This window comes from Pelecanus crispus, chromosome 1 (genome assembly GCF_030463565.1).
Source record: "Pelecanus crispus isolate bPelCri1 chromosome 1, bPelCri1.pri, whole genome shotgun sequence".
NCBI classification, from domain to species: Eukaryota; Metazoa; Chordata; class Aves; order Pelecaniformes; family Pelecanidae; genus Pelecanus; species Pelecanus crispus.
In genome coordinates, this window is record NC_134643.1 from 97,034,957 (window position 1) to 97,060,481 (window position 25,525).

General features: G+C 46.3%; 1 protein-coding gene across 1 annotated transcript; it reads right to left on the reverse strand.

Moving 5' to 3' along the window:
• Window positions 1-1,168: 1,168 nt before the first annotated feature.
• Window positions 1,169-24,845, reverse strand: GAP43 (growth associated protein 43). The gene is made up of 3 exons (XM_009488925.2): window positions 24,770-24,845; window positions 23,902-24,588; window positions 1,169-1,257 (listed from the first exon to the last, which is right to left on the reverse strand). The coding sequence occupies exons 1-3, from the start codon at window positions 24,843-24,845 to the stop codon at window positions 1,169-1,171; spliced, it is 852 nt and encodes a 283-aa protein (XP_009487200.2).
• Window positions 24,846-25,525: the final 680 nt, after the last annotated feature.

Below are 25,525 nucleotides of genomic sequence, written 5' to 3' on the forward strand. Positions count from 1 at the left end.
CACACACTCAATAACTTCTCCAATCCCAGCCCGGTGGGGGGAGCATCACCCTGCTGCCAGGGGGAGCTCAGGCCCCAGGACCCTGTCCCCTCACGGCCCTGGTGTGGCCCTCGGCATGTGTCGGACCTTCAGCATGGACCAAAGCTGGTCCCTCTGCTGGGACCCACCAGGCTGCCCAGGCTCATCCCTCCAAGGTCACCATGCTTCTCCAAATCAAGGCCTAGAGTTCTCCTAGAGGGCTGCTTATTTTGTTCTTTCCTAAAACTGACTTTGCTACTTCCATTACTTATGTTAGTCAGTGCTAGAGCTTCACTCAAAATCCAAGCCTGCTTCCCTTAAAAATCCCCTCAACAGTGCCAAGGAGTGTGGTCAGTCACTGACTGGTGGCCGAGGAGCACAGAGGGGCCACGCAAGAAGTGGCCCACCAAAGACCGCAGGCCAGCAGGACGTATAGCAGCATAGAAATGCGACACGGTGGTATTAATGATCATTATTGTCATTTATTATAATTATTGTTCAGTTTGAAAAAGGAGCCTGGAGCCAAGCATTACGCTAATTGGCACATTTTTTTGTTGTTGTTTTAGTTCTGAAAACAAACTGGGGTTTAGTATGATTTTTTTGTTCATTTGTTTGTTGGGTTTGGTCTTTTTGTTTTTTCTTTCGTTCATTCCATCACATTGAAAAAGGAAGAAAAGGATTTTTTTTTTTTTCCTCTTTTCTTTTAACTCACTCTGTAAGTCTGGACTCCTCGGATGAACGTAACATTGCACACACACACACTTGGAGAAGAGGGGGGGAGGGGAGAGAGAGAGAGCGCGCTCGCGGTGGGCAGACAGACACACGCACGCGCCAGGTCAAAGAACTCTGATACAGTGCAAGAATTTTCCCAAAATGATTGGATCATCATTACCAAAAAACTCGCCATAACAACACCAAGAAACAAAGAAATGTTTAAGCCACACTGTTTGACTGGGATTTTTCCTGCTTTTTTTTTTTTTTCTTTAAATGTTTGCCACACAGAGAGAAAAAGGGTTTAAGTGGGAATGGGAGAGGGACGGACAGGCTCACAGATGTGAGCAGGAAGGGGGGAGATCGAGATAGGGGTGGGAAGGAAGGATAGAGGATAGGGGGAGGGAGGGAGGGGCAATGGGGAGTCATTTCTTAATGTTCAGGCATTTTCTTGGTCCGCCTTGCTCTCTTCTTCTTTCACCTCTTCCTGCTGGGCACTTTCAGTAGGTTTGGTTTCTTCTACAGCATCTAGTGGGGAAAGAGATAGTCCAGGGTTAGTCAGCCATGATCTAGAGCATCATGCACGTGCACACAGCCACCGCACAATGGACTGCATGGCTTCAGGCTTCTCTCTCCCCAAAGTGACGCAGGTCTCAAAGTCCCTGGCACTTCTGTGGCATGGAAAGAACATGCCAGGGTTCAGCCCAGCAGACAAGCATGTAGCTCTCATGAAACACCTCCAGCCCCACCAGAAAGCATATGCAACTGGAAGGAGCTGCCTAGCTTGCTGCTGATGTGGCAGGCAACCGTCATTCATTTAATCAGGAGCACTGATCAGGCTCTTGGCTTACAAGCTAGATCAGACACCTGTATTACCCTTGTACTGAATGAACCCAATGACTGTGCCAACCACGGTTGAATTGTTGCCCCCTAATTAGTCCTACAGATCCTTCCAGCCAAGTCTTAAAGAGGTCATGAAGAGAAAACTCTACACGCACTTGAAGCTTGCAAGACCCAGAGGGGAAAATTTTATAGCCTGTAACTCAGACTTCTCTTACACTGGGTAGACATCTAGAGAAATGTCTCTAAGCCTTCAAGAATGGGAGCCTTCAGCTGCAAGGTTATCATGTCTCTCTGGTTTTCTGGGTTCTCCTTTTGAAGGCAGAGCTGCCCCAGGGTGAAGCAATGAGTGTAACTGGAGGTTGGGTCTGCCTGTCAATCCGACACCTTGTTCTGGCATACCATTCACATGAGAAGTTAAAATGAACGCTAGGAGCAATCCCACAGCAATGAACTAGACTGGGGATCAGAACCAAGGGGAAGGCAGAGGCAGCCAGGAGGGACAAGGTAAACAAGAGGAGTGGCCCTCAAGCTGGAGTGATCTTCCTGCTGGTTCACCCAGGTGGAGACACCATGCTCCTCTCATTGCAGCAGGACAAATTTAATTGTCTCCAAGTTCCTGCTGACCAGCTCTTATCATCTTTAACTCAGGGTACACTAACATGTTCCTGGACCTCTTTCAGAAGCCCTGCTAAGGTCTATGCACTGTGTGGATTGCTTTTTACTGATGAAGAGGATGGTTCACCCAGGGCTTCAGGACTGTAAGGTAAAATAATACACAAGGGTCTTAGTGCACTGTAGCAGCGGTCTGTTCCATCCCCATCTCTCCCCATTCCTCACTGACTCCCCCCACCGCACGCACACATATCCACAGGCCATGGAGAGGCCAAGTAAGCAGCATCACTCCAGATTTGGGATAAAGAACAGGGAAAAGAAGTGCTGAAGGGCTGAGTGGTGTGGGACAGACCACAAGACTGGTATGTCGCATACCTCAATGCTGGCACTCGACATACCTCTGTAGCATCACTGTATCTCCGGTGGTCATTCACAGAGGACTGTGGGGTCCCTTTGAACTGGACAGTTCCTGGCTTCTCTGATGGGCTATAAGATTACATTACACCAGCAAATAAAATGGGCCAGGGACTGCTCTCTGGCCCTGAGGCCAGCTGGCACCACACAGCTCATATCCATATGGCTAAACCATCTTACTCTCTAGAACAGGGTGGCTGTGTCTGGGAGCTGTCTGGGGCAAAGCTAGTTGGCATATTCAAAAATCACACCATGGCCCATGCTGTCAGCTTAACAATATGGATGTTCACATGCGAATGTTTAGTTTGTGAGGATTAGCATCCTCACACCCAAGTTTAGCATTAGTGAGAATGCTATTTGGGATGTGAACCTTTCTTTACTGACACCATTTATGCATTTTGGCCTGGTCCATTCGATGCCATCAGATGGCAGACTTGTATTTGCTTCCAACACTGGCAGTAGGTGCTGCATTCTCTCTTCCCTCTCCTCCTCAGCTATTTAGCCTCTCTTTTAAATTCCTTCCTCTCCACCATTTCCATATGGATCACCTTTAAGTTGTGTGCAACTTCCCATCCTGAATCATCTTCATTAAAGGCTCTGCTTCTGGACCTTCAAATACTTTTTGTCTTAGTAAACTCTGACTGTTGATTTTCCAAAAGGAAAAATTCTGTGGGAACAACCCCATGGCCCAGTACAACAGCCTGAGCCTCTGCACCTGCACCCTCCCTGTCAGCAAAACATCTGTGGGCTTGCTTTCCCTTGATACTGAACAGCTAAACAGAGTGCCTCAAGGACTCCTTCTATATATGGTACAGACACAGCCATGAACCAAACACAAAATAGGCTACTGATTAAAATAGGATGCAAGTATCATTGGAAGGCAAAGCAGGCCAATTTGCCCTAGTTTTGTTAATTTTCATCAATGACTTGATCACACTCCACTGCGGAGGGAGGGGAGTCCTTTTAATCCTGCTCTTCTCAAAGGCTTTCATAGGAGGAGACACGCTGAATTATGGAGCCGAGAGTAGAATCCCAATGCATTACCATCTACCCCTAAATTTGAGCCAAAATACTTTTGTTAGCCAGCAGCAAAGCATGCTTTGCTATAAGGCTCGGATAGATCCTAGTAAGGCAGAATTTCTCTTTTTTCCACATGTAAAAGCAAGATGCATGAAAGAGCAACAAAGGCTAGGCAATGTGGCTTCAGGAACACAAGCCCTGACACTGTATTTCATCATGTTTAAAAGTTTCTGTGTCTTCCTTGTGCAAATACTCACAGATTTTAGCCAGCACTCCCCACAGCCTCCTCAGGACAGTACAACAGAAGGGCCCGTAATGCAGCAAGCACAGGGATAGACACTGGGAGGTCCTGCATACCTGCTGCGATGCTGAGTGCCTTGGCCAAGACATACAAACAGCTAAGTCGCAGAGATGCCCCCATTATATCATCAGCTGAAAGTGGGGTCCAGCTCCTACAGTGGTAGGCTCTTGACAATTGTCCTAGCAAGATGGGCAGGAAATCTGGTTGCACTCAAAGTGGGGGAGCTGGCAACCTCAGTGATGTGAGGTGGCTCACAATGTTTCCTGTGCCATTCTTGCTCTTAGGATAAGCAGGTAGGTTGAAACACAATTTTCTGCCATGTTTTGTTCCGTTAGCTCATCACAGGGGCAAATCTAATTTCCAGGGAGAGCCCATGGTGCCCAGAGATCCCTGGCTGGCAGAGGAATTGTGCGGGGGTGCCTCGCTCTCCCCGTTGCCCTTCTCTGGAGAGCATTTAGGGGTAGACAGATGACCCTCTGCTGAAGCAGCCCAGAGACGGCACTGATTTCTGCCATGGCTGAAATAGCCTGGACTGACTCTGAGGTCATGGAGCAGCAGAAAGGATTTAAAGTCATTTCATCATATATTCAACTCAACAGAGAGGAATCGTAGAAACCAAATGCTGGACACATGTCAAACCAGAGCAAATTTTCATGAATGTGGATGTCCCAAGTATAAACAAGAGGTCTACCTTTTTTGAATAGGAATTATCACAGAAAATTCAGCCAGCCACTCTCCCTCTTTTTTCTTGCATGGTGTTGAAGCAATAAGGGGAAATACCCTATCCACTGCTACATCCTGCTAAGCTATGTCTTATTTCCTAGCAGCTTTAGCAGCATTTCATTGATCTTTGGGATGAGGAAAAAGAAGCAACCTGGTGTTTTTATACAAGAATGAACTTTAGCAAGAAGTAATATCACAAAGGATAAAAAGTTCAGCACAAAAAATAAAGTTCAAGCTGTGACACTGCTAAACCATAGCAGTGAAAAGAAGAGGATCCTCTCTGTGCAATGGGAGCAATGCAGCACAACCCTACTGACATCAGGACCAGTTAATAGCAGTTTCTGATTCATGAGAAGAAGTGAGATGGTTTATCTGACTCACCCTTCACCAGTTTGTTTGATGCAGGCTATTTTTGCAGTATGTTCTCTGGGGTTTTCTCCAGCCTAGTTTTCAGTGTCTCAGCAATGGAGGGCAAGGTATCGCTTAGGAGATTAGTAAATAGCTATCCTGGGAATTCCATACATCAGAGAGGATATTTCTTACATTGCTTTTTACCGAATACTAGTCTTGATTTCCCACTTCCTTGAAGTGTCACACCTATTGGTTTGTAGTGGACAGATACAGTGATACAGACAGAACTGCACAGCCTTGGCATTTTACATTCACTTTGCACTTTGTTGGAATAGGTGTAAAAGGTGACAAAAAAAGCAGCTGAGAATTCAGGGCACTTAGGCAAAATGTTCCATCCCCTGCTTGAGGAACAAAAGCATTTCATCCTGGATGGCCAAATTTCCACATGTCTAAAGCTGCCTCCCTTCTGAACATGCCAGCACTGTGAGATCTCCTCGTGCAAGATCAAAGTCCCTTGTTATCCAATTGCAAGGAAAAGAACAAGCAGGAGGCAGTGAGTTATTTCTTAAGATGGACCTGGGCTGGGGCAGCACTGAGATGCACATGAATAGATCATGAAATGGGCAAGTTGAAGTGGGAGTGGATGGACATCTCACCTAACTCCAGACATCTACACAGAGACGTCTCCAGCTGATCTTCTCACCTTCTGCTCCCTTTCTAATTAATGGAAATAAACATGACATTTCTAGGACTCTATTAACCTTACCTATTTAGATGCCTACTTTAGGACAAGAAGAGTTGCAGCCTGGGAACACCTACATCCTTAGCAAGCTAAACATCCACATTCGTTCTAGAGCATTCCAGCCACAGAGCAAAAAGAAGGGCCCAAACTCAGAACCTGAGAACACAACATGTGCATGTGTGGAGGAAACAGAACAGGAGGGGAGGCTGAGCTGTAATATGAAGCAAAAGAAGCTTGAGGAGGGGCCAAAAATAAAATCTGTCCTGAAAGGATAAAGGCTAGGTCAAAAAACTAAAAAAAAACCCCAACCAACCCCCCAAACAAGACCAACAACAAAACCCACATAGTTTGTGCTTGCAATCATCATCCTCACAGCTGTTTTAATGCACATCAGTCATCACTTGCACTGTTCCTGGTTATTGCAGCCCTGTGATCCCCCCAGACACAGCTTTGAGATTTTAGTTTGTTTTGCAGCTTTGCCTTTTGTTTCAGTCTTTTGAAATCTATGTTGCTGTTCAAATCATCCTATAGCATGCAATAATTTTGCCACAGAGACAGGCACCTGTGAGCTGAGCTGCTACCCATCTCACTTCAATCTAGCACGCTGGATGGGGCAGCCAAGTTGAGAAACCTTTTGGGCAGCCTCAGACAAACCTTAAGCTGAGACTGCAGAATTGCTTAAGCGATAGAGTTGTGTGGTGGGAGAGGCTGAAGTGTGTTTGCTTCCCAGCTGAAGGGCCTGTTGGAGACATGCTTCATACCTACAGCTCCAACTGGTACCTGCTAGGGTACTGCCTTGCCCATGGAAGAGAAACAATATGGAAATGAACTACAGATCCTTGCTGAAATGAGGTCTTAGAGATCCCCTGCCCCTCAGTACTCCATTTATTTCCTGGAAAGGGTGAGAGTCATGTCTGTGAGCCCTGCTGGGGAGCAAACGCCTCGAACATATGCAGCTCTGGTTGCTGTAAAGCTGAAGCAGGCACACAGGCAGCAGTTTTGCTGGATGGTGGTACTTCCAGCTGCCTTTGCCTATGCTGTGCTCTAATGGCTGAGCGTGCAGGCTCCTTTCCAAGTCTCTCCACTGCCCTACATTAGTGAAATTAGGTTGAGTGGATTTCCGGGTAAAACACTGTCTCTTGGGACCTGCCCAGCTCCCGTCTGACTTGCCAAGATTAATTAAATCAGAGCAGACATCAGCTTATGACCATAGAAGCAGCAACCTCCTTGCTGATCATTTCTTTTGTGGCTGGTGGCTTGGGTTTTGTTTTCCTTTTTGTCTCTGTTCCACTGCAGATCTTTAAATTACCACAGCCGATGCCAAGAGAAGAGAAATTGCACAAACACTCTGGGATTCTACTACAGATGCAGGGATTTTGCTTTTGCTGCTTTCCCACTGTTTGCACAATTATTGCTGATATTGACTGCGTAGCTAGAACTCTCCCATGCCTTTGTGCTGAAGTATTGACCAGATCTACTCAGCCACTGTTCTCTCTCTAGCATTTGTCATGCTTGCTCCTTTCTCCCTCTGTCCTCTGCCAACTACAGCTTGGTCAGAGATGGAACTGAAAACCTGTGCCTCATCTGGTCTCCTCTTTCCTTCCAAATATTAATCTGTGTTTTGCTGCCCTGTTATAAGCAGACTTTGCCTGCCCCAGAGATGACTCTGTTTAGAGACATTTTTTGGAGGGTAAGGAGCACTGGAAGGCCCCATTTAAAATCCCTGACCTGAGCCTCTTCTAGTTTTAATGACATTTGGATCCAGATTTGGATCCAGGCTTCACAGCTTGATTCATCTGTCCTGATCCATCTGTCATTCTAGCCAGCCAGAAGCTGATTCCAGGCAGACGATGGTAGGTCTGAGACTGCTGAAATGAGATGCAGTTCAGGTTCAGAGCTGTTGCTTATACAGTTCTCTTCCTGATCCAAGTTAGCCCATTGCAGTTAGCCCTACGATGTGTCATATGGAGTGCTAAAATCCTATGCCCTCCCCACTCGCTGCTTCTGAAAACTGGCAGACTTATGCTGGCCCAGCAAAACACTGAGAAATGAAGGAACTGGGTATTTCAGGTGAGTGGCTGTGCCTGATCCAGGGGACTGACTTGCATGATTTCTCCCAACCCCCTGATGAACCCCTCACTCGCTACAGATGGACCCTGGTTCCTGTGAGCCCTGGGGCGTCCTGGTGGGCACATGGCACCTGGAAGATCTGCATCCCGTTGGCAAACCCTGCAACAGGGTGGTGGGGAGGGATGTCCCCACTGCAAGCAGCAGGCAGGAGGTCCAGGGAAGTTGCCCAGTAACTACTGGAAAGAAGCAGGCAAAGCAGCCTGTTAATGTTAAAACAAAAAGGGGAATACAGCCACAATACATGGTAGTTTGGACCTCCTATTCCTGGCCCTCCTCATCTTTGTTTCAGCACCATGTATGCCAACCTCAGTTGCTCTAGCAGAGAGAAAAAAAACAACTTCTGCTAGTCCCATGGCTGATAACTTTGCTCCAAGCTTGGACAGCTGCCTCTTTTTCTGGTCCTGCTAAATCCTCAGAGGACAGCAAGCCCCAGTTCTGTCGACCCAGCTGCCTTTGCGCTTTGTCAGGCTGAAAAGCCAGTGGCTTAGGGATTTCCTCTCCCTCTCCTCCCACCCTGAACCTTTCTTTCCCCAGCAGCACCACAGAAATCCCACCCTGCGTTGGCATCCATGTGTGCAGTAGACGGAAAGGGAAGGAGTGGTGGGAGAGATGCTCAGGGTGTGTGGTGGTGGGGAGAGGGTGCTGAGGGGAGTCAGGCTCACAGATCCATTGCAAAGCATCTTTCACAGTGTCTAGACACCAGCTGCCGGGTTGCCATGGAAACTCCCCAACTTTGGCTGATGAGGGAGCAGTGAGGTCTCCAGAGAAATGGGAGTGGTGGAGGAAGAGGGTGGAGAGAGAAAAGGGAGGATGTTCCTTGTGAATGTGAGGTGTTAACCCTGTTACAGCTTCATTTGCAAATATTTTTGCTTCCTGGAGAATGGGAAAGAAGCAGCTCTCCTTCTTTCTTCCACTTCCATTTCCTTCCCATACCCATGGACACAGCCAGGCATGAAGGCTGAGACAAATGACACGCCTACTGCTGGCTGGTCATTTATTCCTGCCTATTACCAAGACTTTTGGCCCAAACTTCCTGTGTACAGTACCTATAACTGGGCAATTACAATCCAGCTAGGTTTAGAAGAAGCCTACCAGAGTGGTTAGGTTTTCAGACAGTGAGATCTCCTTTACCAATGCCTTTCTCTTGGCCACCATCACTGCTATAAGCAAATGCAGCTCCAGGGAGGACAGGGTGCTCCCACCTGGCAGCAGTGTGGTCTGTCGCAGCATTTCTGTGGGTATGCTTTGTTGCACCAGAAAGTGGTGGGTGAGTGGGAGGCTGTGTAGTACAGTGGCCAAAAGGGAGGTAAAAGAGCCCTTTTGGGATGAGAGTGCCTTGGAGGCAGATGTTTTGCACTGGTGGCAGAGTGGTCCTCTGCCAAACAGCATCGAAGGTGCTGACCTTGATAGACTCCTACCAAGGCTCCATGGTCTTTACAGCCAGGGAGCCTGAAGTGGAGAAATGGGAAGCGACTTGTGCAGGGTCTCCCCAGCCATCCCCAGATCAGCTGGGGTCAGAGCTGATCTGATTCCCAATCAGTTACTCAGCTGCCCTGCTGGAGCAGCAAGGCTCCCTTCAGGAGAGGTTCCAAGCTACCAGCCTCTCCATCTCCCCAAAAAAGATGAGCCAGAGTCAAAGATGCCTCTGCAGACACTCAAAACACAGTTCTTCATTATCCACTGCTTGACTTTCCAGCAAGGTAGTGTACTGGTCTTTTGAGATACAATATCCAGATTGTACCAGATATATAAGATAAACCAGGATATAATATCCAGATCATGCATTTATGATGAATCCAGACCTTTGTGAATGTCAAGAGCTGTCTCCATTATGACCTTCCCAAATTGCTACAGGCAGCTAAGTATTTATCTGGACTTCATCACCACAATGGCCTAACTCACAATCATGGAGGTATTTTATCCTCATGGCATCCCAGTGAAGAAAGCAAAGGCTTTTATCTGCATTTTAGACTGCGCGAAGTATGAAGAACTGGGTTGTGGTGTACCCAGGAGGCTGAGTCGCCTTGGCTTTTCATTCCAGCATCTCAACCAGCCACTCTGCATACAGCCGCACTTTCATAGGTGTGATGCCTTGGTCCTGTGATTTCTGAAATGCCACAAAGTCCTAATTTCAGGCCAAAACTGGAGGTCCAGCAATCTCAGCAATAACCCCCCCACCCCCACCCCACAACCATCACAGAAAGGCAGGTAGAAGAAAGGCATTCATTACTTCACCTGAGGAAAACATAAGAATAAATAACCCACAAGCTGTTCTTTACTCTTCTCCTCCCCTGCCCCTGTTGATTTGACACAGGTCCTGAAGACCAGAAAGGCTACTCTTTTTAATTCCTTAAATACTTTGTGATTCGAACAGCTTGAATATAGATGCTTTTACTTGCTTCCAGCTGTGAAATGCAACGGTTGGCAGCTGCTCTTGGCATACACATTGGAAAACAGGATGTCCCCATCTCATGCAACAGTATTCTTCTCTGTCACCCATCTTTTCCCCTTGCTGAGTTAAGTTCTGGAGGATGGTTTAGAAACAGAGGCCAGGTGAGGGGACAGAACAGCAAGGTCTTGATAAGACATATCCACTTATTCTTTAGCCTCTCTAAGGTGGTTGCCCTGTGAGATCATAGAGGAGAAATCAGAGGAAAGGTAAGCAGAAATGGAAATACCCTGAGTAGATCATGGCCAAGTGAGCGAAATGCAGCCTTACTGAAGTGACTGATAGTGATTCCTGTACAGCTAGGACATTTCTAGCAAAGTAATTAATTCAGAGACTGAAGCTTACAGCACTTTGAGGATGGAGGTTTTGGTTTGGAGAGGCCTGGCAGATGCACAGAGAATAGCACAGCAAGTGACAGAAGTTTGATAGACAGATCAGATCCTCAGAGGTCTGCTCATCTTACAGCTCTGCTGATCAGCCTGGCAATTGTGGTAGGATCAGTAGGGGGATAAAAATGAACCCAAAACTGTGGCAGACTGCTGGCATTCATGCACTGCTGATCCTGAAATAAAGAGGGTTAAGGAGAGGAAGGAAACATGCCGAGTGCTAGAGCCTTTGGGTTCTCCGTCTACAGCTCCCACCTTGTTACACAGGACCGTCTGTGAGGCTGTTCTCCTCCCCTGCCCCAGCAAAGCTGGCCAAGGAAAAGAGGCCACAGGAGGAAATCTTCCATAATTGCAGCAAAAAGGTCTAGAAATTCCTTCAGTGCATCCAGAATTAATGCACCGCTCCTCCCCTCATACTCCTCCTCCTTCAGCTGTTGGTGGCAGGAAAACAAATTGCTGCAGCCCTTACTACAAACCACACTCCCGCCTCCCTTCCCCCAGCCCAAAAGACATGTGCCATTCATAAGCTGCCTGGCTGCTGGTCTCCATTATTAAAGCCTAGAAGGCTGATAAATTGGGGATTCATGGAGCCTGCAAGCCTCCAACAACCAGATTGCCATGGAAACCAGAGGCAGCCTCCATCTCCAGCAGAAATGATATTGATCTAGCTGAAGGCAGGGAATTACAATCAAGGAGAGGATCTAAAATGTCTCTTTTTCTTCCCTTTGCCATTCTCCCATTTTGTGTTTAAATGAAGGAGAAATTTCATTTAGAGATCATTAGTTTGTTTCTGTCCATCATCATACACCAAGGCTCTGCAAATTGGATGCTAAAATGAATTAAGTGCCTGTTGTCAGGCCTTCCACAGACATCTTGTTGATAACTGTCCCCAGCAGTTGCAACATCAACACCACCAGCTCTTTGCATCAAAGATATTGCTCATATTTCCCATACGCACAGCTGGTTGTGCACACACGTAGGATCCCAATGTGTTTTGCGCAGAATGGGCACTGAAACACAGCCACTAATCTCTAGGAGGCAGTTCAGGCTTCATGCTGTACCCACTGAAGCTCCTGGGAAACTTTGTTTATTGTTTCAACAGGAGGAGGTCATCACACACATTATGACAGCCCAGACATAGGAAGAGGCATTTTGAACTATGAGCACTTGTGGGGAAACCCCCGCTTCGAGACAACATGGAGTGGCATTGCTGGTGCTAAGCAACCCTCCCCTCTGCCCAAAATCTCCTGTCTGGGAGTGCTTGATCACAGCCCTCCAGGGATGGAAAGATCAGGAGTCACAGCACCCATCCTGCAAACCGGGTGGGCAGCTGGACACTTTTCTCAGCCCATACTGCAAAGGCCAGATCCTTCTTGGTCTGTCACCTCATCCCTTGGCTGCCTGTGACAAAGCTTAAAGGTTGGAAGGTGAAAAGCCACAGCTTGATTTAAGGTGGGAGGTCGGACTACATAGTCGCCTCTTCTGCCCCAAGAAATCTCTGTGATCAGAGATCTGGTGATGCTTGCACAGCGAGTGCTCAGCTCTAGGGGAAAGGAAGGCATAGGGCAGCCCTGCGCCTGGCGCTGACTGTTTTCAGAGGGCTGAGCTGCACAGCGGGAAGGAAGGAGGGAGCTGCCTGGAAAACCTTTCTCATTGCCAGTGGCAGTCCTCCCTGTGAAGCTGGCAGCAGCTAGCATCAGTAATTCTGATTTTAATTCAAATCTGGGAATTTGTTTGGTTGGTTGGTTGGTTGGGTTTTTTATATCCCAACCTTCTCCCAGTTTGGGAGGGACTTTCCAGCCTCCGAACTTGCTGAGCACTGCGCCAAGCAGACCAGTGCGTCTGTCCCACAGTAGCCATCTCGATTTAATTGGCTTTTCACAATAGCAATTCAATCAGGTGGATAATGAATTCGGCCTTGACAAGAGGGCACCCATCAGGGCAGCTGCAAATGCTGGGGAGACCTCGTAGAGGCACAGCGAGGCAGCCCCATGCCCTGTGCCCAGCCAGCCATGCCATGGTGGCATGAGGCCAGGTTGTATCACCTAACATCCCAGAGCAGCAGGTATGTCCCGGTTGTCAATGGCAAAGTCAAAGCTCCTCAGTACTGTCCACTACGGTGGAAAAAACTACCCTTATGGGGTGCTAAGACAGCCCTTTGCTGAGCTAGCCTACAATGACAAGGCTTCTCTCCCTCATCAAAGGACATTTCAGCACTGCTGTGGCTGTCCCCTTGCTAACACTGCCAGCCCAAGGTGGTCCTGCCTCAGCTGTGGGGCCAACCAGTAGCCGCTCCTCCACTATCTCATGCGTAGCCAAAGTCTGCTATGAAGCCCAGCTCTGCACAGGTCCACAGAGGCTGTGAGTTACCACAGCTCCCACTTGCAGAGTTTCTAAGTTTTTGGCCAAGGTGGAGCAACCCATATTTTTGGCTTGGGCACCATCGTTTCAACAACGGCTGTCACAGAAGAGGGCCTTATCTGAGGCATGAACCCAGCAGGCCTGAGCTGCTCTGAAATTGCTTTGAAATTGCACTGAGGCATAGGAAGTGGCACCCCACTGTTTTGTGCTCATGTTGTCTCCCCTGGTCCTCTGGCTGATTTTATTTGCTGTAAAGGTCCTTGGCTCAGGTCTTGCCTGCTGGTCGCAGAGCGATGTCGTGAGATATCCACGTGAATGAACATGTCTCTCTTAGTCTTCCTCTCCTGCTGGAGCTGTTCCACTTCCATAAATCATTAAATATTCATTGGGCCAGAGGAAAACATTAACTCTGTAGGCTGGTGGTGAGGGCACTCATCTGGAATGGGGGAGACCAAACTCCGCATCCCGGCTCTAGCAAATATTAAATAATTTATACAAAATGGAACAGCTCCAGCAGGAGGGATCAGGGGAAACTTCATCCAGTAGACCAATGGCTTGCTTGCAAAGCTCGCTGGATTTCAGCTTCCTAGGGTAAGGGATGGGCCTATATTGTTTTCTGTCCCATTCAGGGAGTACCTGACCCTCACGTGCTAGCTACTCAAAAGCAGGCAAAGGTTTGTTTTAGTACTTCAATCTACAAATCCCATCATTCCTGGTACTGGTACATTATGTTTGGTTTTGACAAATTAAAGGGTTCTTTAATGAAAAAAAGAGTTGCACAGAAAAATTCCAGCCCAGCAGGACTCAGAAGCCCTGCATGGAGGTGGTTTGAACTGCAAATAGGCTTGACTCCTCTGTTTGGTAGAAACGCATGTATGTGTTTTGCTAGAAACGAGGACAAGAAGTAGGTGCATGCTACCTCAGTTAGAAATGGCTGGAATTTTCTCCTTGTTCCCTGATGTAAAAATAAGTGACTCCATCCATCTTCCTCACAGTCATTTGGCTTCAGCCATGAAGAAGGTTTCTAGCTTCAGGCACAAAGAAACGTTTTCTTTCTTATTTTGCGTCTCTTTACTGAGTGCAGTGAATGGTGCTGGGTTAGTATCTCTTGAGACCAAAGTCTGCTGTTCATCCAGAGAAGTGCTGCTCAGTAGCAGTCCTGTGCATTTCTTCCCCCTGCCTTCCTGCTGGGTCCTAGGTGTGTTTGGGAGAGGTTGTGTCATGGACAAGAGGTCAAGTTCAGTCCCTGTGCCTGGCACCACGTTTGGCTACACTGCTGAGGCAGGACCACCTTGGGCTGGCAGTGTTAGCAAGGGGACAGCCACAGCAGTGCTGAAATGTCCTTTGATGAGGGAGAGAAGCCTCCCAACGAAGGCTTGGCAGTAGTGCTGGGACAGGCTTGTGCAACGAGTACCTTCATCCCCAAAGATAAACTTAAAGGCATGAACCAAAAGTTACTTCCTTTTGCTCTGCTTTCACCATCTGGATCCCTCATGTACCAACTGAATAACAGAATGTGAATGCAGACAAAGGGCCAGATAGAATTTCTGGTTGTATAAATTGCTGCAGCCCTACTGAAGATAACCTCACAGCAGCCCTCTGATCAGACCCTGTGAATGTGGAGCATTTCCCTCCCTTCTGACCACAAAGGAAAACAGAAGACCAATATTACAGTACTGCACTGAGTCCCTCCCAGGGGAAGAAACACACAGACCATCTGTGAGCAGATCTAAGATTAAGACCACAGACTGCTGTAACTCACACATCTTTCTGAAATGCAGCAGGGCAGGCTGCAGCCCAGGGCTTGGTCTCCTGTGGCATATCCCTTGTTTCAGCATTGATGACTGAAGATTACTCTGAATTGCTTATGACACTGATGCTGAAATCACAGGTGAAATCCTAGCCTTACATAAGTTAGTGAGGTTTAGATTTCAGCCCTATAGCTGCAGCTACAGCTGGTGAGTGTTGCTTCCAAACAGGCTGTACAAGATGGGAGGAAGGAGGGAGGAAGAAGGGGAGCTTGGAAGAGAAATGTTGGAATAGGTGACACAGGGTGTCTAAGCTGGAATACATACTCTTTCATTTCTAAGCCCACACCTGGTGAGGGGATGGAGTCCTATACTCATCTGAAAACTAGGCAGTTATGGACTTAGTCCACATGCGCTTGCATTCACACCTCCGTCTTAGAGGCTTGTGTCATTTCCAAATCAATGGCTGCCCAAAGCCTTTAAGAACAGCAAAGCGTTTTTAAAAAGTACTTTGCACCACCGCAACTTTAAATTACTTTTACTTTATTCTGTCTTGCACCTCTTCAAATGGTTATCCAGTAAGGTCTTTGAAACATTTTTCACAGCTGCTAAGACAGTTCTGCCAAAGTCAGCAGCACTGGCGAATGCTCCTACAGACTGGTCACAGCTCTCGCTCCTGCCCTCCCATCCCTTTCCCTGTACGTGCAATGCATTGTCAGCTATGGTTCTGCAGCACTGCACCACTTTAGCACTGGGATTTGGATGCTCTTCCAAATGTCAGAGAGATTTTCTTCTTCATTAAGCCCTGTAGGTTACAGGTAATGTCCGGTTATCATTACTAGCATTCCCAACTATGGTGTTTTGCTGAAGGAAGATGGAGAGGTTGAATAGTGTCTTCCACCTTCTGCTTTCTTTCATAATGAAAAGAGGACTCATTTGCTATTGCCTCAAGGTAGAGCTAGAAAGCATGTGCTCCTTTGAACGCTGGATAATTGGGACCTTATGACCTTTATCTAAGACTTATTTGCATGAAGGCTTGAGTCTCACTTTTCCTGTCATTAGGAGAAGAGCATTTTCCTTTACATCTCTGGGCCCTGTCCAGGTTTCCATAGTTCTTTTCCTGACTACTCTGCAGCCCTGCAAAGGGCAGGTGTCCAATATGGGCTCCTGGCTGCCAGGATCTCAGCTGAGATTTTCAGCTCTGTACCAGTGTCCCATGCTGACAGTGATGTAGCTAAGGACACAGAAAGAAAAAAGAAACATTTCCACAGATCACATTCACATTTGGTGATGATAAAGCCAAGACTCTTTATATGGTACAGGCCATTAGAGCTAAAGGATATGCAAAGGGACCCTTTAGCAGGAAATACAGAACTAGGAGGAGAGTCACAGTTCTAGTAACCTGCAAAACCAGAAACTCCCCTTCAAAGAACAGCTAAGCACACAATAGCAGCACTCTCCATCATTCAGATTTCCCACATACATTATCATTCAGTGTCTCCTCTATTTGCTTCCTGAAAGACATTCAACACCAACAGAGAGGAAAGCTAGGGAATGAGGAAGCATTCCTTTAAGTCAAGCTTGCAGCATGAATGTAGTCTTGAGAAATATATTGTGGCTAGAGACCTGTTCAAATTGTGCTTGTATAACTGGGTCTTTCACAGGTCTACTGGAGGTCCAGAGCTGGAGGTGGAACGTATCCCACGGAGCTGATGTCAGTAGCCTGAGTTGTACACCTCCTGTCACTGCCTACATTTTCTTTGGTTCTCTTGGCCACTGCCCTATCTCACAGACCATCATATGGCTGAATAAAATATTTATGCAGTGTCCTTACAAAGAGGAGAACTCCCAAGTCCACAACAGACCTGGATGTCATTGCAGGCATCAGTGCTTATTGGTAGCTGTCTTCAAAAAGTAAAGATGTTGGTGTGCATAAGGACTGGGATGAGGAGCAAAAAAGAAGAAACACTGCCTTTCTGGAGATACGTGTATACAAGTACAGCCTTTTCTGGACTAATATGTACAGAGTTTGTCACCCCATCTCATAAAGGACATTTTCAGATTTAAAGGGAGTGAAGAGAAAAGCAACAAAGATGCTTAAAAAAAGCATTGGAATAATTTAATATAAAAAGCAATTGAAAGCATTGTTTGTGTTTTCTTCAGGAAAGAGATGAACAGCAAGGGCTATGGTACTATGCCCTCTGTGTATATGTGCATACTATATGATCCTATGTACAATAATCAATGGCCTAAAGTAGGGCTATCAGAAGCTTTTGCTCTTTCTGTGACATAACGCAAGTACAGAAAGCTATTTAAGGCAATGGTGGCCAATCCATTGCTGTACTTTCTGGCCATTGTACAGCTGGTTGTAGTTGGGGAAGCTGTTGACACTCAATTGGATATTGTGGATTTATATATATGCTATATAAAGCCACAGTTATAATTAGTATCAAAAGAGATAATACATCATGCTTTAACTGTTAAACTAAATCCTAGGCAGCAGAGGACAGGAATGAGTCCTAGTAGTAGAGAGGCAGTTTACCCCAGATCTGCCCATAGCTGTGTTTGGTGCTAGCCACTGCGAGAAGTCTGACCTGGCTTGGCAATTTCTGTGTTCCTCTACCAGTTATTTGCATGGACCCTTGGGAGTACAACTTCACCTTGCCAGAGTCCATGGAGTTGCCACAGACATTGGAAGTGATCATTGCACTGCCACTGATAATCCAGTATTAATGCACCTATTACACAGATCTCAAGGAATATCTAACTAATCTGATTGTGCTGACCTGGTGAACTTTACCAATCCCTTTCCTCTGCTCATGGCAGTCATCTGTACCACAGAGTCAGTACTGCTACCTTTAAAGTACTGCTCCTTGGAGCTGTAAATCCCAGCTGACACTCTTCAAGCTTACATCTATCTGAAAAGTTCAGCCTACTTGATCCTAGTGTAAAGAGATGACACTGGTGGTGGTGCAGAGCACTGCTGGCAGCTACAGCAAGCAGCTGCCACTTAAATTTCATTGTCTGTCTGTCTGTTCTGTCCTGGTCTGCTATTTGAGCCCTTCTCAGCAGAAAATTTGGTTATTTTTTATGGCAGAAAGCCTTCCTCCCATGTGGAGATTTCAGAGCATTTTGTGAAGATGATCTGAGTATAGTTGTAGTGGGCCACTGTGGAAAACATTATAACAAGGAGACAGTGATTTTGAGCAAAATCTAGTTGGAGTTTAACCATCGGCCTTGGCTGTAGAGAGCCATGTGCTAGCGTGAGCGCCCACTATACAACATAAGCATGTACTGTGACATTAGTAATGCACTGCCTTAATACCACCTGTAGGTACTGCTTGTAAGAGCTCATTCCTATGGAGATGTGTAAGAGCATAACACTCTCAGCGAACCTTGATATACCATCTAGAAAGTTCAGTATTGTACAGGTTCAAGACCGATAGCTTTGTTCAGTTGGAAGAATACTATAAAGATGTGAAGGAGAGTGAGGCTGTCCAACCTCCCCATGCACAGGAACTCTGTGCAGCGTGCCATGATCAACGAGGACAGGCTCGGATGATACTGCAACAGCTGTGGTTCCCAACATCAGAAGGCATCAAAGATTGCTGTCACCTCTCCTATAATTTCCATCCTTCATAAAATAAACCAGTTAACCAGCCTTGAGTGTCCATGCATTTCTTACTGAGGGACCAAAAGAACTGGTACCTCCTTGGTGCAAAGCAGTGGTTAACCTGCTCTCCTCAAGAGGCCTTTTCCAGAGTCAGCCTACACCTTGTCATTGGTAAATATATTTAGTGCCACCTAAGATTTCATTAAAAGAGATCAGGTCCTGCTTCACTGCTAGCCCACTAGTGCAGTTCCCACCTATACAGGGCAAGCTGCATCTCATTAGAAAATAGCAGACCTGAGGCTCACTGCAGTATTTCACTGCAGCAGAGGAAGAAATCCTGCACCTGCAGCAGGTAGCATGTAGGTTTCCTGTTCTCTGGAAAACTGTGACATTTCACTTTCCCCACCCTGCCCCTCACATGGCTATTTGCACCAATATTTGCAAAGCAGGCTGTGAAACACATATGCAATGCTTATGCCCATGTAGACACAATGAAAAGATTAAAAATTTCAGAGCAACTGAGGACTAGGCACATACTTGACAACTTTCAACATGTTGCAGGTAACCTAAATTGCATTTATATTCTTAATTTGTTGCTGGAGTAGTACTACAGACAAGAAAATGCTGGCATGCTTGCTTAGAGTTGTTCCCTCTGGGGCAGTCATGGGAAGACTACTGTATTTGCATTGCTTTCCTCAGCTGCCAGGTGTAGCAGCAGAGATAAGCTCCCGTGAAACAGGAATGTCAGTGAGGGTGTTCTGCCTCATGTGAGCTACCCAGGGCCAAGACTAAAATTCCAGTTATACAACTGCAATCCTCTTGCGTAGCGCAGGCTGTACCTTCTAGCTGGTACATGACAATATACAGTCTCCCTTTCCAAATCTTTATATAGCCAGTGCTCTCTAGGTGCAGCAAGTATTGTCCTTCCATCAATATGCTGATTGAACTGAAAACAAAGAACTGATTCAACTCTAAACCATGAAAAAGAATCTGTAGGGACTTGGTCCCTCTGAGGAAGTGAAGAGAAGATGGTGCCTCCCAGTGCTCCTTGCTTGCAGGATATAGGGCCCTGGGGGAACCACTGGCCCGCTTACACGCAAAGCAATTGTCATCTGGCTGATTTTTCATTTCAGCTGTGAAACTGCTCCATTGTAAAGCAATTTCATCAAGCGGGAGAAAGCATTCTTTATTTCCCAACAAAAGAATATCCATTTGTTTCCTTAGGCACAATTTACTCTCTCACATTTCTGGGCTTTGTTGTATTCTTACCTGACAATCCGAGAGTGCTTTTGATGTGAGAGCTAGCCAAATTCAGAGGTGAGACTTGAAAACCCGGGAAAGTACAAAGGGAATCTAACATTGTGTGACATCCACTTCCTCTCCTCCCCGTAAGGCACACAGTAGCCCATCTTCTTCTATAGTCTGCTGTGCTGGATGCTGATCTCGCTTCAAACCTGCGCTAATGTAGACTCTTTCCAGTAACTTTGATGGAGACTCTCTGGCTTTAAGCCAAGGCAACCTACATTAGAATAAGTCTCACCTCCTCATCCATATATAATGTATAAATTCCCTCCTACCACTTTTGAGTTTTGTCCTGCTGAGTACACTGGCATCTAAGGGAGCCTCTCTGAGCCAACACCAAAGAGGCAAAAGTTGGATCATAACAAGAAAGCCTATAAACATAAGTCTTGGCAAGGATGCTCAGATGAGAGAACACCTTCTTGGCACGCAAGTCACCCACCAAAAGACGTGAAGAGAACTAAGAGATTGTCCTTCTTACATCAGTCTCTCATTACTGCTGAACAAAGCCCACTGACTCATTTCATGCCTTACCCAGGCTGGATTCCATCTACTTTTTCCATCTACTTTTTGATACATTGAGGATTGCTTAGAAACTGCCCTACTGTACAAGTGGTAATGCCTGGGGTTCCAGATCAACTAATACTGGATACAGGACAGTTGTTTGAAGCCACTTGCTAAGCCATTGCCAACAGACAGGTGGAGTATGTGGAACTGAATAAGAAGGAGAGCTGAGGGCTGTCAGGGGAATTAGCGACTGATATGAAGAATCACCCAGCCTCTCCCCCACTCCAGAAACATTAAATATTAAGCATTAAAAATCGTGCACGTCTCTTTATCTAGTTAGTTATTCCTTTCCCCTCTTCCTGCCTTTTTTGTCCTGCCCTTAGATGAAGGCAAAAATCTCTTCTGGATATAAATGAAATGCCTTTTGCTTGTGTTTGCACCAGGGAAGATATCCACAGATAACACAAACCAGCCATTGTAGTAAAATTCAAGGCAGATGAACATCACTGCACAAAAGTAGCATGGTCGGCATGCCTCACGGTAGTAGCAGCCAAGCATACCATGGCAACCAGCCAACTGATGACACTGGCTACGAGCCAATTTGATTTATTTTTGGCAGCCTGACACCGCATATTACTGTGCCAGTCTTCGATCACAGAAACGATAAGAGATGACCTTTGAAAGCCAAGGGGATGACTTCTGGGAGAAGAGGACTGATGAAGCTGAAAGAGGATCTGTCCCCAGGCTGGAGGAGTACTGGAGTGGCAGATGTTTGGTAGCCCTCCCTCTTTTGTGAATGACCATTGCAGCCGTGCCAGCAACCACCAGTGCTGCATTTGCTGGGGTATGACTGGGAGAAAGGTTGAGACATGGCAAATGTCTTTAAATCTATGGAAAGAGTAAGTACCAAGAGAGAAACAGACAGGTTTAAAGAGATGAGAGGGAGTAACAGGATGAATTTTAGGAAAAAGAAAACATAGGCTTTCTGTCATGAAGTATTTCCCATTTGTGGGAACTTTTATACTGTAATGATGCTCTTTTGTGGAATATTCTTTAAGGAGAAAGCAGCTTCTTACTATTCTGGACATTGTGCTATAGAGCGTACTGCAGAACACAACCCAACATCTTCAGAGAGATGGACAAGAAGGCCTATTTAATCTTTTTTGCATTTCTTTCTTGGATGGCTCTGGGGGCACTTACCCAGCTGTTCAAGTTTGTGACTGGAAGGCTGATATCATACTGGAATAGGAATTTAGGAAAAAATCTATATTCATTAGCATTTTAAAGAGACTGTCAGTTTGACTGTGGCCACACACCTTCCATGTTTGCTTTCTGCAAACATTGGTAAGCTTGAGTATTACTGCATGCATATTGAGTAAGTATAAATAGATGCACATACTGGTCTTGAGCACTCAAACAATCACTGAAAACTCATTTTAAAATGTATTTTTGATTGTAGATTTTCCAACTTACTCTTGACTAGGTATTTACATAAGTAACAGTATCATGTGCACATGTGTATTAAATCGTGCATTTAAATGGCCACTTCAAATGGTGTGGCCATGAATGGTTGGCCACTTCAAATGATGTTAAAGCCAACAAGAAGATATGGGGAAGATATCTGCAAATAATTTAGAATACTGCATAGAAATAAACCATTCTTTGATGACTGGTGACTCAAAACAGGTAAAATTAAGCAAATGAAATAGCCTGCTACTATGGAGTTCCTACCTCTATCAATTACAGTGGATTACTCTGAATAAAAATAGAACATTAATTCAAAGCAGAATCACTATTCCTGTTTAGGAATAAGGCATCCCAAGTCTTAAATAAGAGTTAATTAGCACTTGTTATTCTGTGTACAGAGGACCCCAACACACTGATTCACTCTGTCCTATTTCGCCATTGATGTTTATACCTTTGCCCAAGTATAAAAACAACGCAAGTACAGCATGCAATGTACCAAATTAGATTTCACAAATCATATGACATTTATTTTGCCACTCAACTCATCACACAAAGTAAGAACAAAGGGCTGGAGACCTGGACAACAAAAAGCCAACTTGGATGATGCAATTTCAAGGCTTATTTCTAGAAAGGAAGTAAAACCAGCAACGCTTTGTTGTTGTGTACATTCAGTTTAGACTCACGCTCTTGAAGGCAGCTCCCCTTGTCCATACGTTAAATCATAAATGTCCTGCATGAGCTCCTCTCCCAGTACTTATCTGTGCTTTTGGATATCTGTTCTTTCCTATGTGTCCACTTTGTTAAGCAGCAACAGAGTTGCCTGAAGCCCTGAGTTAGCCATGAGCTTGGAATCCTAATTAGAGAGTGGGCATTGTAATTTGTGGAAGAGATGTAGTGGACCAAATGAAATAATGGAGAAACATCAGTACGTGCAAGACAGGATGCTGAGGCTCTGTAACATTTATATCAGGCTGTTTATGAATGTCAAGGTGATATGCCACATTTTTGCCCCAACAAGCTATGAATGCATAATGCCCTGTACAACTGAATGTCTTGTGACCATGGAGGCCAGTTATGCTTGGCACTGCCTCTTGATTGAGTTTCATGTGGTGCCTGCCTCCGATGTTACCTTTTTTTTTTGTTTAGGTTCTCTTGTTTTGATAACATAAGGAAGGTAAAGAACAAGAGCAAAAGTATCCTCAGGTCTTTGAGGCATTTTCTACCCAGCTCAGTGTCACAATTCAAAAAAACCAGATCTTCTTTATGGTTTGTAAACACTATGCCTCTGTCAAAAATGCTCACTTTTGCCTCTCAAAACTTTTCACTTCTTCCCAGGGGTACTAGTTAAGCAGAGTTGCACCTGGTTGAGAGCAAAGAATTGAAAACACCTCCTAGAGCGACTGTTTGCATTCAACTCTCTCTTCTGTCCTCAGTCACTGCGCTGTCAGGACCTTTAATCTTCCTTTTCCCTACCTGACCTTCTTACCATGTAGGTCTGACCCAGCTGACGTGTCTAAAAGCTTCATGCAAGTACGGCTGTCATGGACTACCCCAAGTACAGAGGCTAGCAGTATTGGTGTGGATGAAACTAAGCAACGATCTAACAAGATCTTCCTGACTAGGAAGTGATTGTACCAGGAATCTCATCCATTCACAAGCAGATGGAAAAAAGACCCTTTTGTCTCCTTCTTGACCATCCCACCAGCAAGGCTAAATGGCCTCCTGCAGTATGAGAGTGCTTTTGTCTTGCGAGATTTTCAGCTCAAGCTGGCAGCCTCCAGTGGGCTGGTATCAGCTTGAGCTGTTCTGTTGCCCCACTGGAGCTGCCTGTGCTAGTGTGACTGGGAAGGTTCAGCACCCTCTTTAGCATATGCAGAGCTTGGGGAGCTCTGCCAGGCTCCTCCAAGCCTCCCAGCTGGCTGACGCTCTCCTGCCACCATGGAAAAAAGGGCTGGATGGCACCTCCACCTAGGGGAACAGGAGCCTTGAGACGGAAGGTGCAGTATTTCCAAAAGCTGCCAGGAAGCAGGGAAGAGGGTGTTAAGCAAGAACATGCAACTCCCCCCACCCCTAAAACCCAGAAAGGGGATTCCCTTGTCTAACTCCCGCACCAGCTCTTGCTGGCCAACCTCAGATGCATTCCCAAGAGACCAAGGGAGGTATGAATTTCTGGAGAGGCCCACTCCCTAGCGAGGCATTCACTCACCTGTCTTCTCTTCGGTTTGGCTGCTCTCCACTGTCTCCATTTGGGGTTGCGCTGTTGCCTTGGCAGTAGCATCCTCTGCGGCAGGGGTGGTGGTGGCAGTGGTGTCAGCAGCAGGCACGTCGGCTTGTTTAGGCTCCTCTTTGTCTTGGGCTTCGTCAGCCTTCAAGGACGGCGAGTTACCAGTGGAAGCTTTAGTGGCACTTTCCGTTTCGGCGGCAGCGGCAGCAGCGGGCTTTTCCTCCGAGGAGGCAGCAGGAGTGGCAGCCTGTGGGGCTGGCTGCTCTGAGCCCGTGTCGGCGGCTCCATCCCCTTTTTTCTCCTCCGCTGGCGCGCTGCTGTCTTTGCTGCCCTCCTCCAGCTGGGCACTGTCAGCGGCGGCCGCTTCTGTGGCAGTGGGAGCCTCGCTCTCTTTGTTCTCGGCCGCTCCACCAGCAGGGCCTTCCTCCTTCTTGTCGGCGGCATCAGTCTCAGATGCCGGGGCATCTCCCTTCTTCTCCCCCTTGAGCTTTTTTCTTGTTATGTGTCCACGGAAGCTGGCCTGGATTTTGGTGGCTGCCTTATGAGCTTTATCTTCTGGTTTGATGCCATCTTGCTCAATCTTTTGGTCCCCATCCTCATTTTTTTCAACCTTTGGAGAAGAACAAGGGAAGAGGGCAGAAGAGAAAACAGGGAGGTAAGTTAAGATTTCTCCAGGTGCAGCCCAGGCTCTGGTTTTATTAGAAATGCCCCACCTTCCCCTCCTACTAACCAGTGACAAGTTTCAAAGCTGCCTTTCCATTTGGTATGGGTTTGAAGCCAGGTGGCTCTAATTTCATCCTACGGCTGGACAGACACGGTGCATTTGTAAAAGGAATTTAAAGCACCTCACCATCACCGTCAGCAATGCTGAGAGCACCTTGGCTGTGTGGAAAGGCTTGCACCAGCTGGGTTGTCTCTATTTCCATGATTTATTTTCCCATCCATTTTGAAATACACTATTTTTTTTCCCTTACTCATTTTCAAAACAGTCTCCCCAAAGGGGATTTTCATAGTCCTTCCAAATCCACCTTTTCCTTCAAGTCTTTGTTTCTTTTTAATGACACCTTGTTTCACAGGTGTGTGACTCTAATGACACCAAGTGTTTTGTCCTTTATAGCTTTTTGGCTCAGGATTGTCAACAGAGAATAGTAATGCTGCCCGCCCCACCGCAGTTGCAGGCTGCCAGACATACACAGATACTCACAGGATATACTCCTCACAAATGCCCTGCCTGCAAGCACTCCAAGCACTTTGCCTCTGCTCTCCACTCATGGTTTCAATGAAGGAATAATAGGCAGATAGGTATCAGTCTTTCCAATTTCAGCAGATTATTATTATTTCTCTGACTATTGGGGTGAGTTCAGCCTTGCAACAAAGAACAGGCATTGCCCGTGTTTTTTAGACTTAAGCCATGCATTAGAGTCTTAAAAGGGACCAAAACAGAGCCTGTGCCTCATGCTGGTCTGCTGCAGACAGATAATGCTTGGCTTGTAAACCCCCGCTGAATCTACAGGACATACCATGCTTCACCCCAATAATTTAGCAGCCCTTGGGCAAGTAACAGCTCAGCTGCATATTGATGAAAGGACACTGTTCTATTAATATT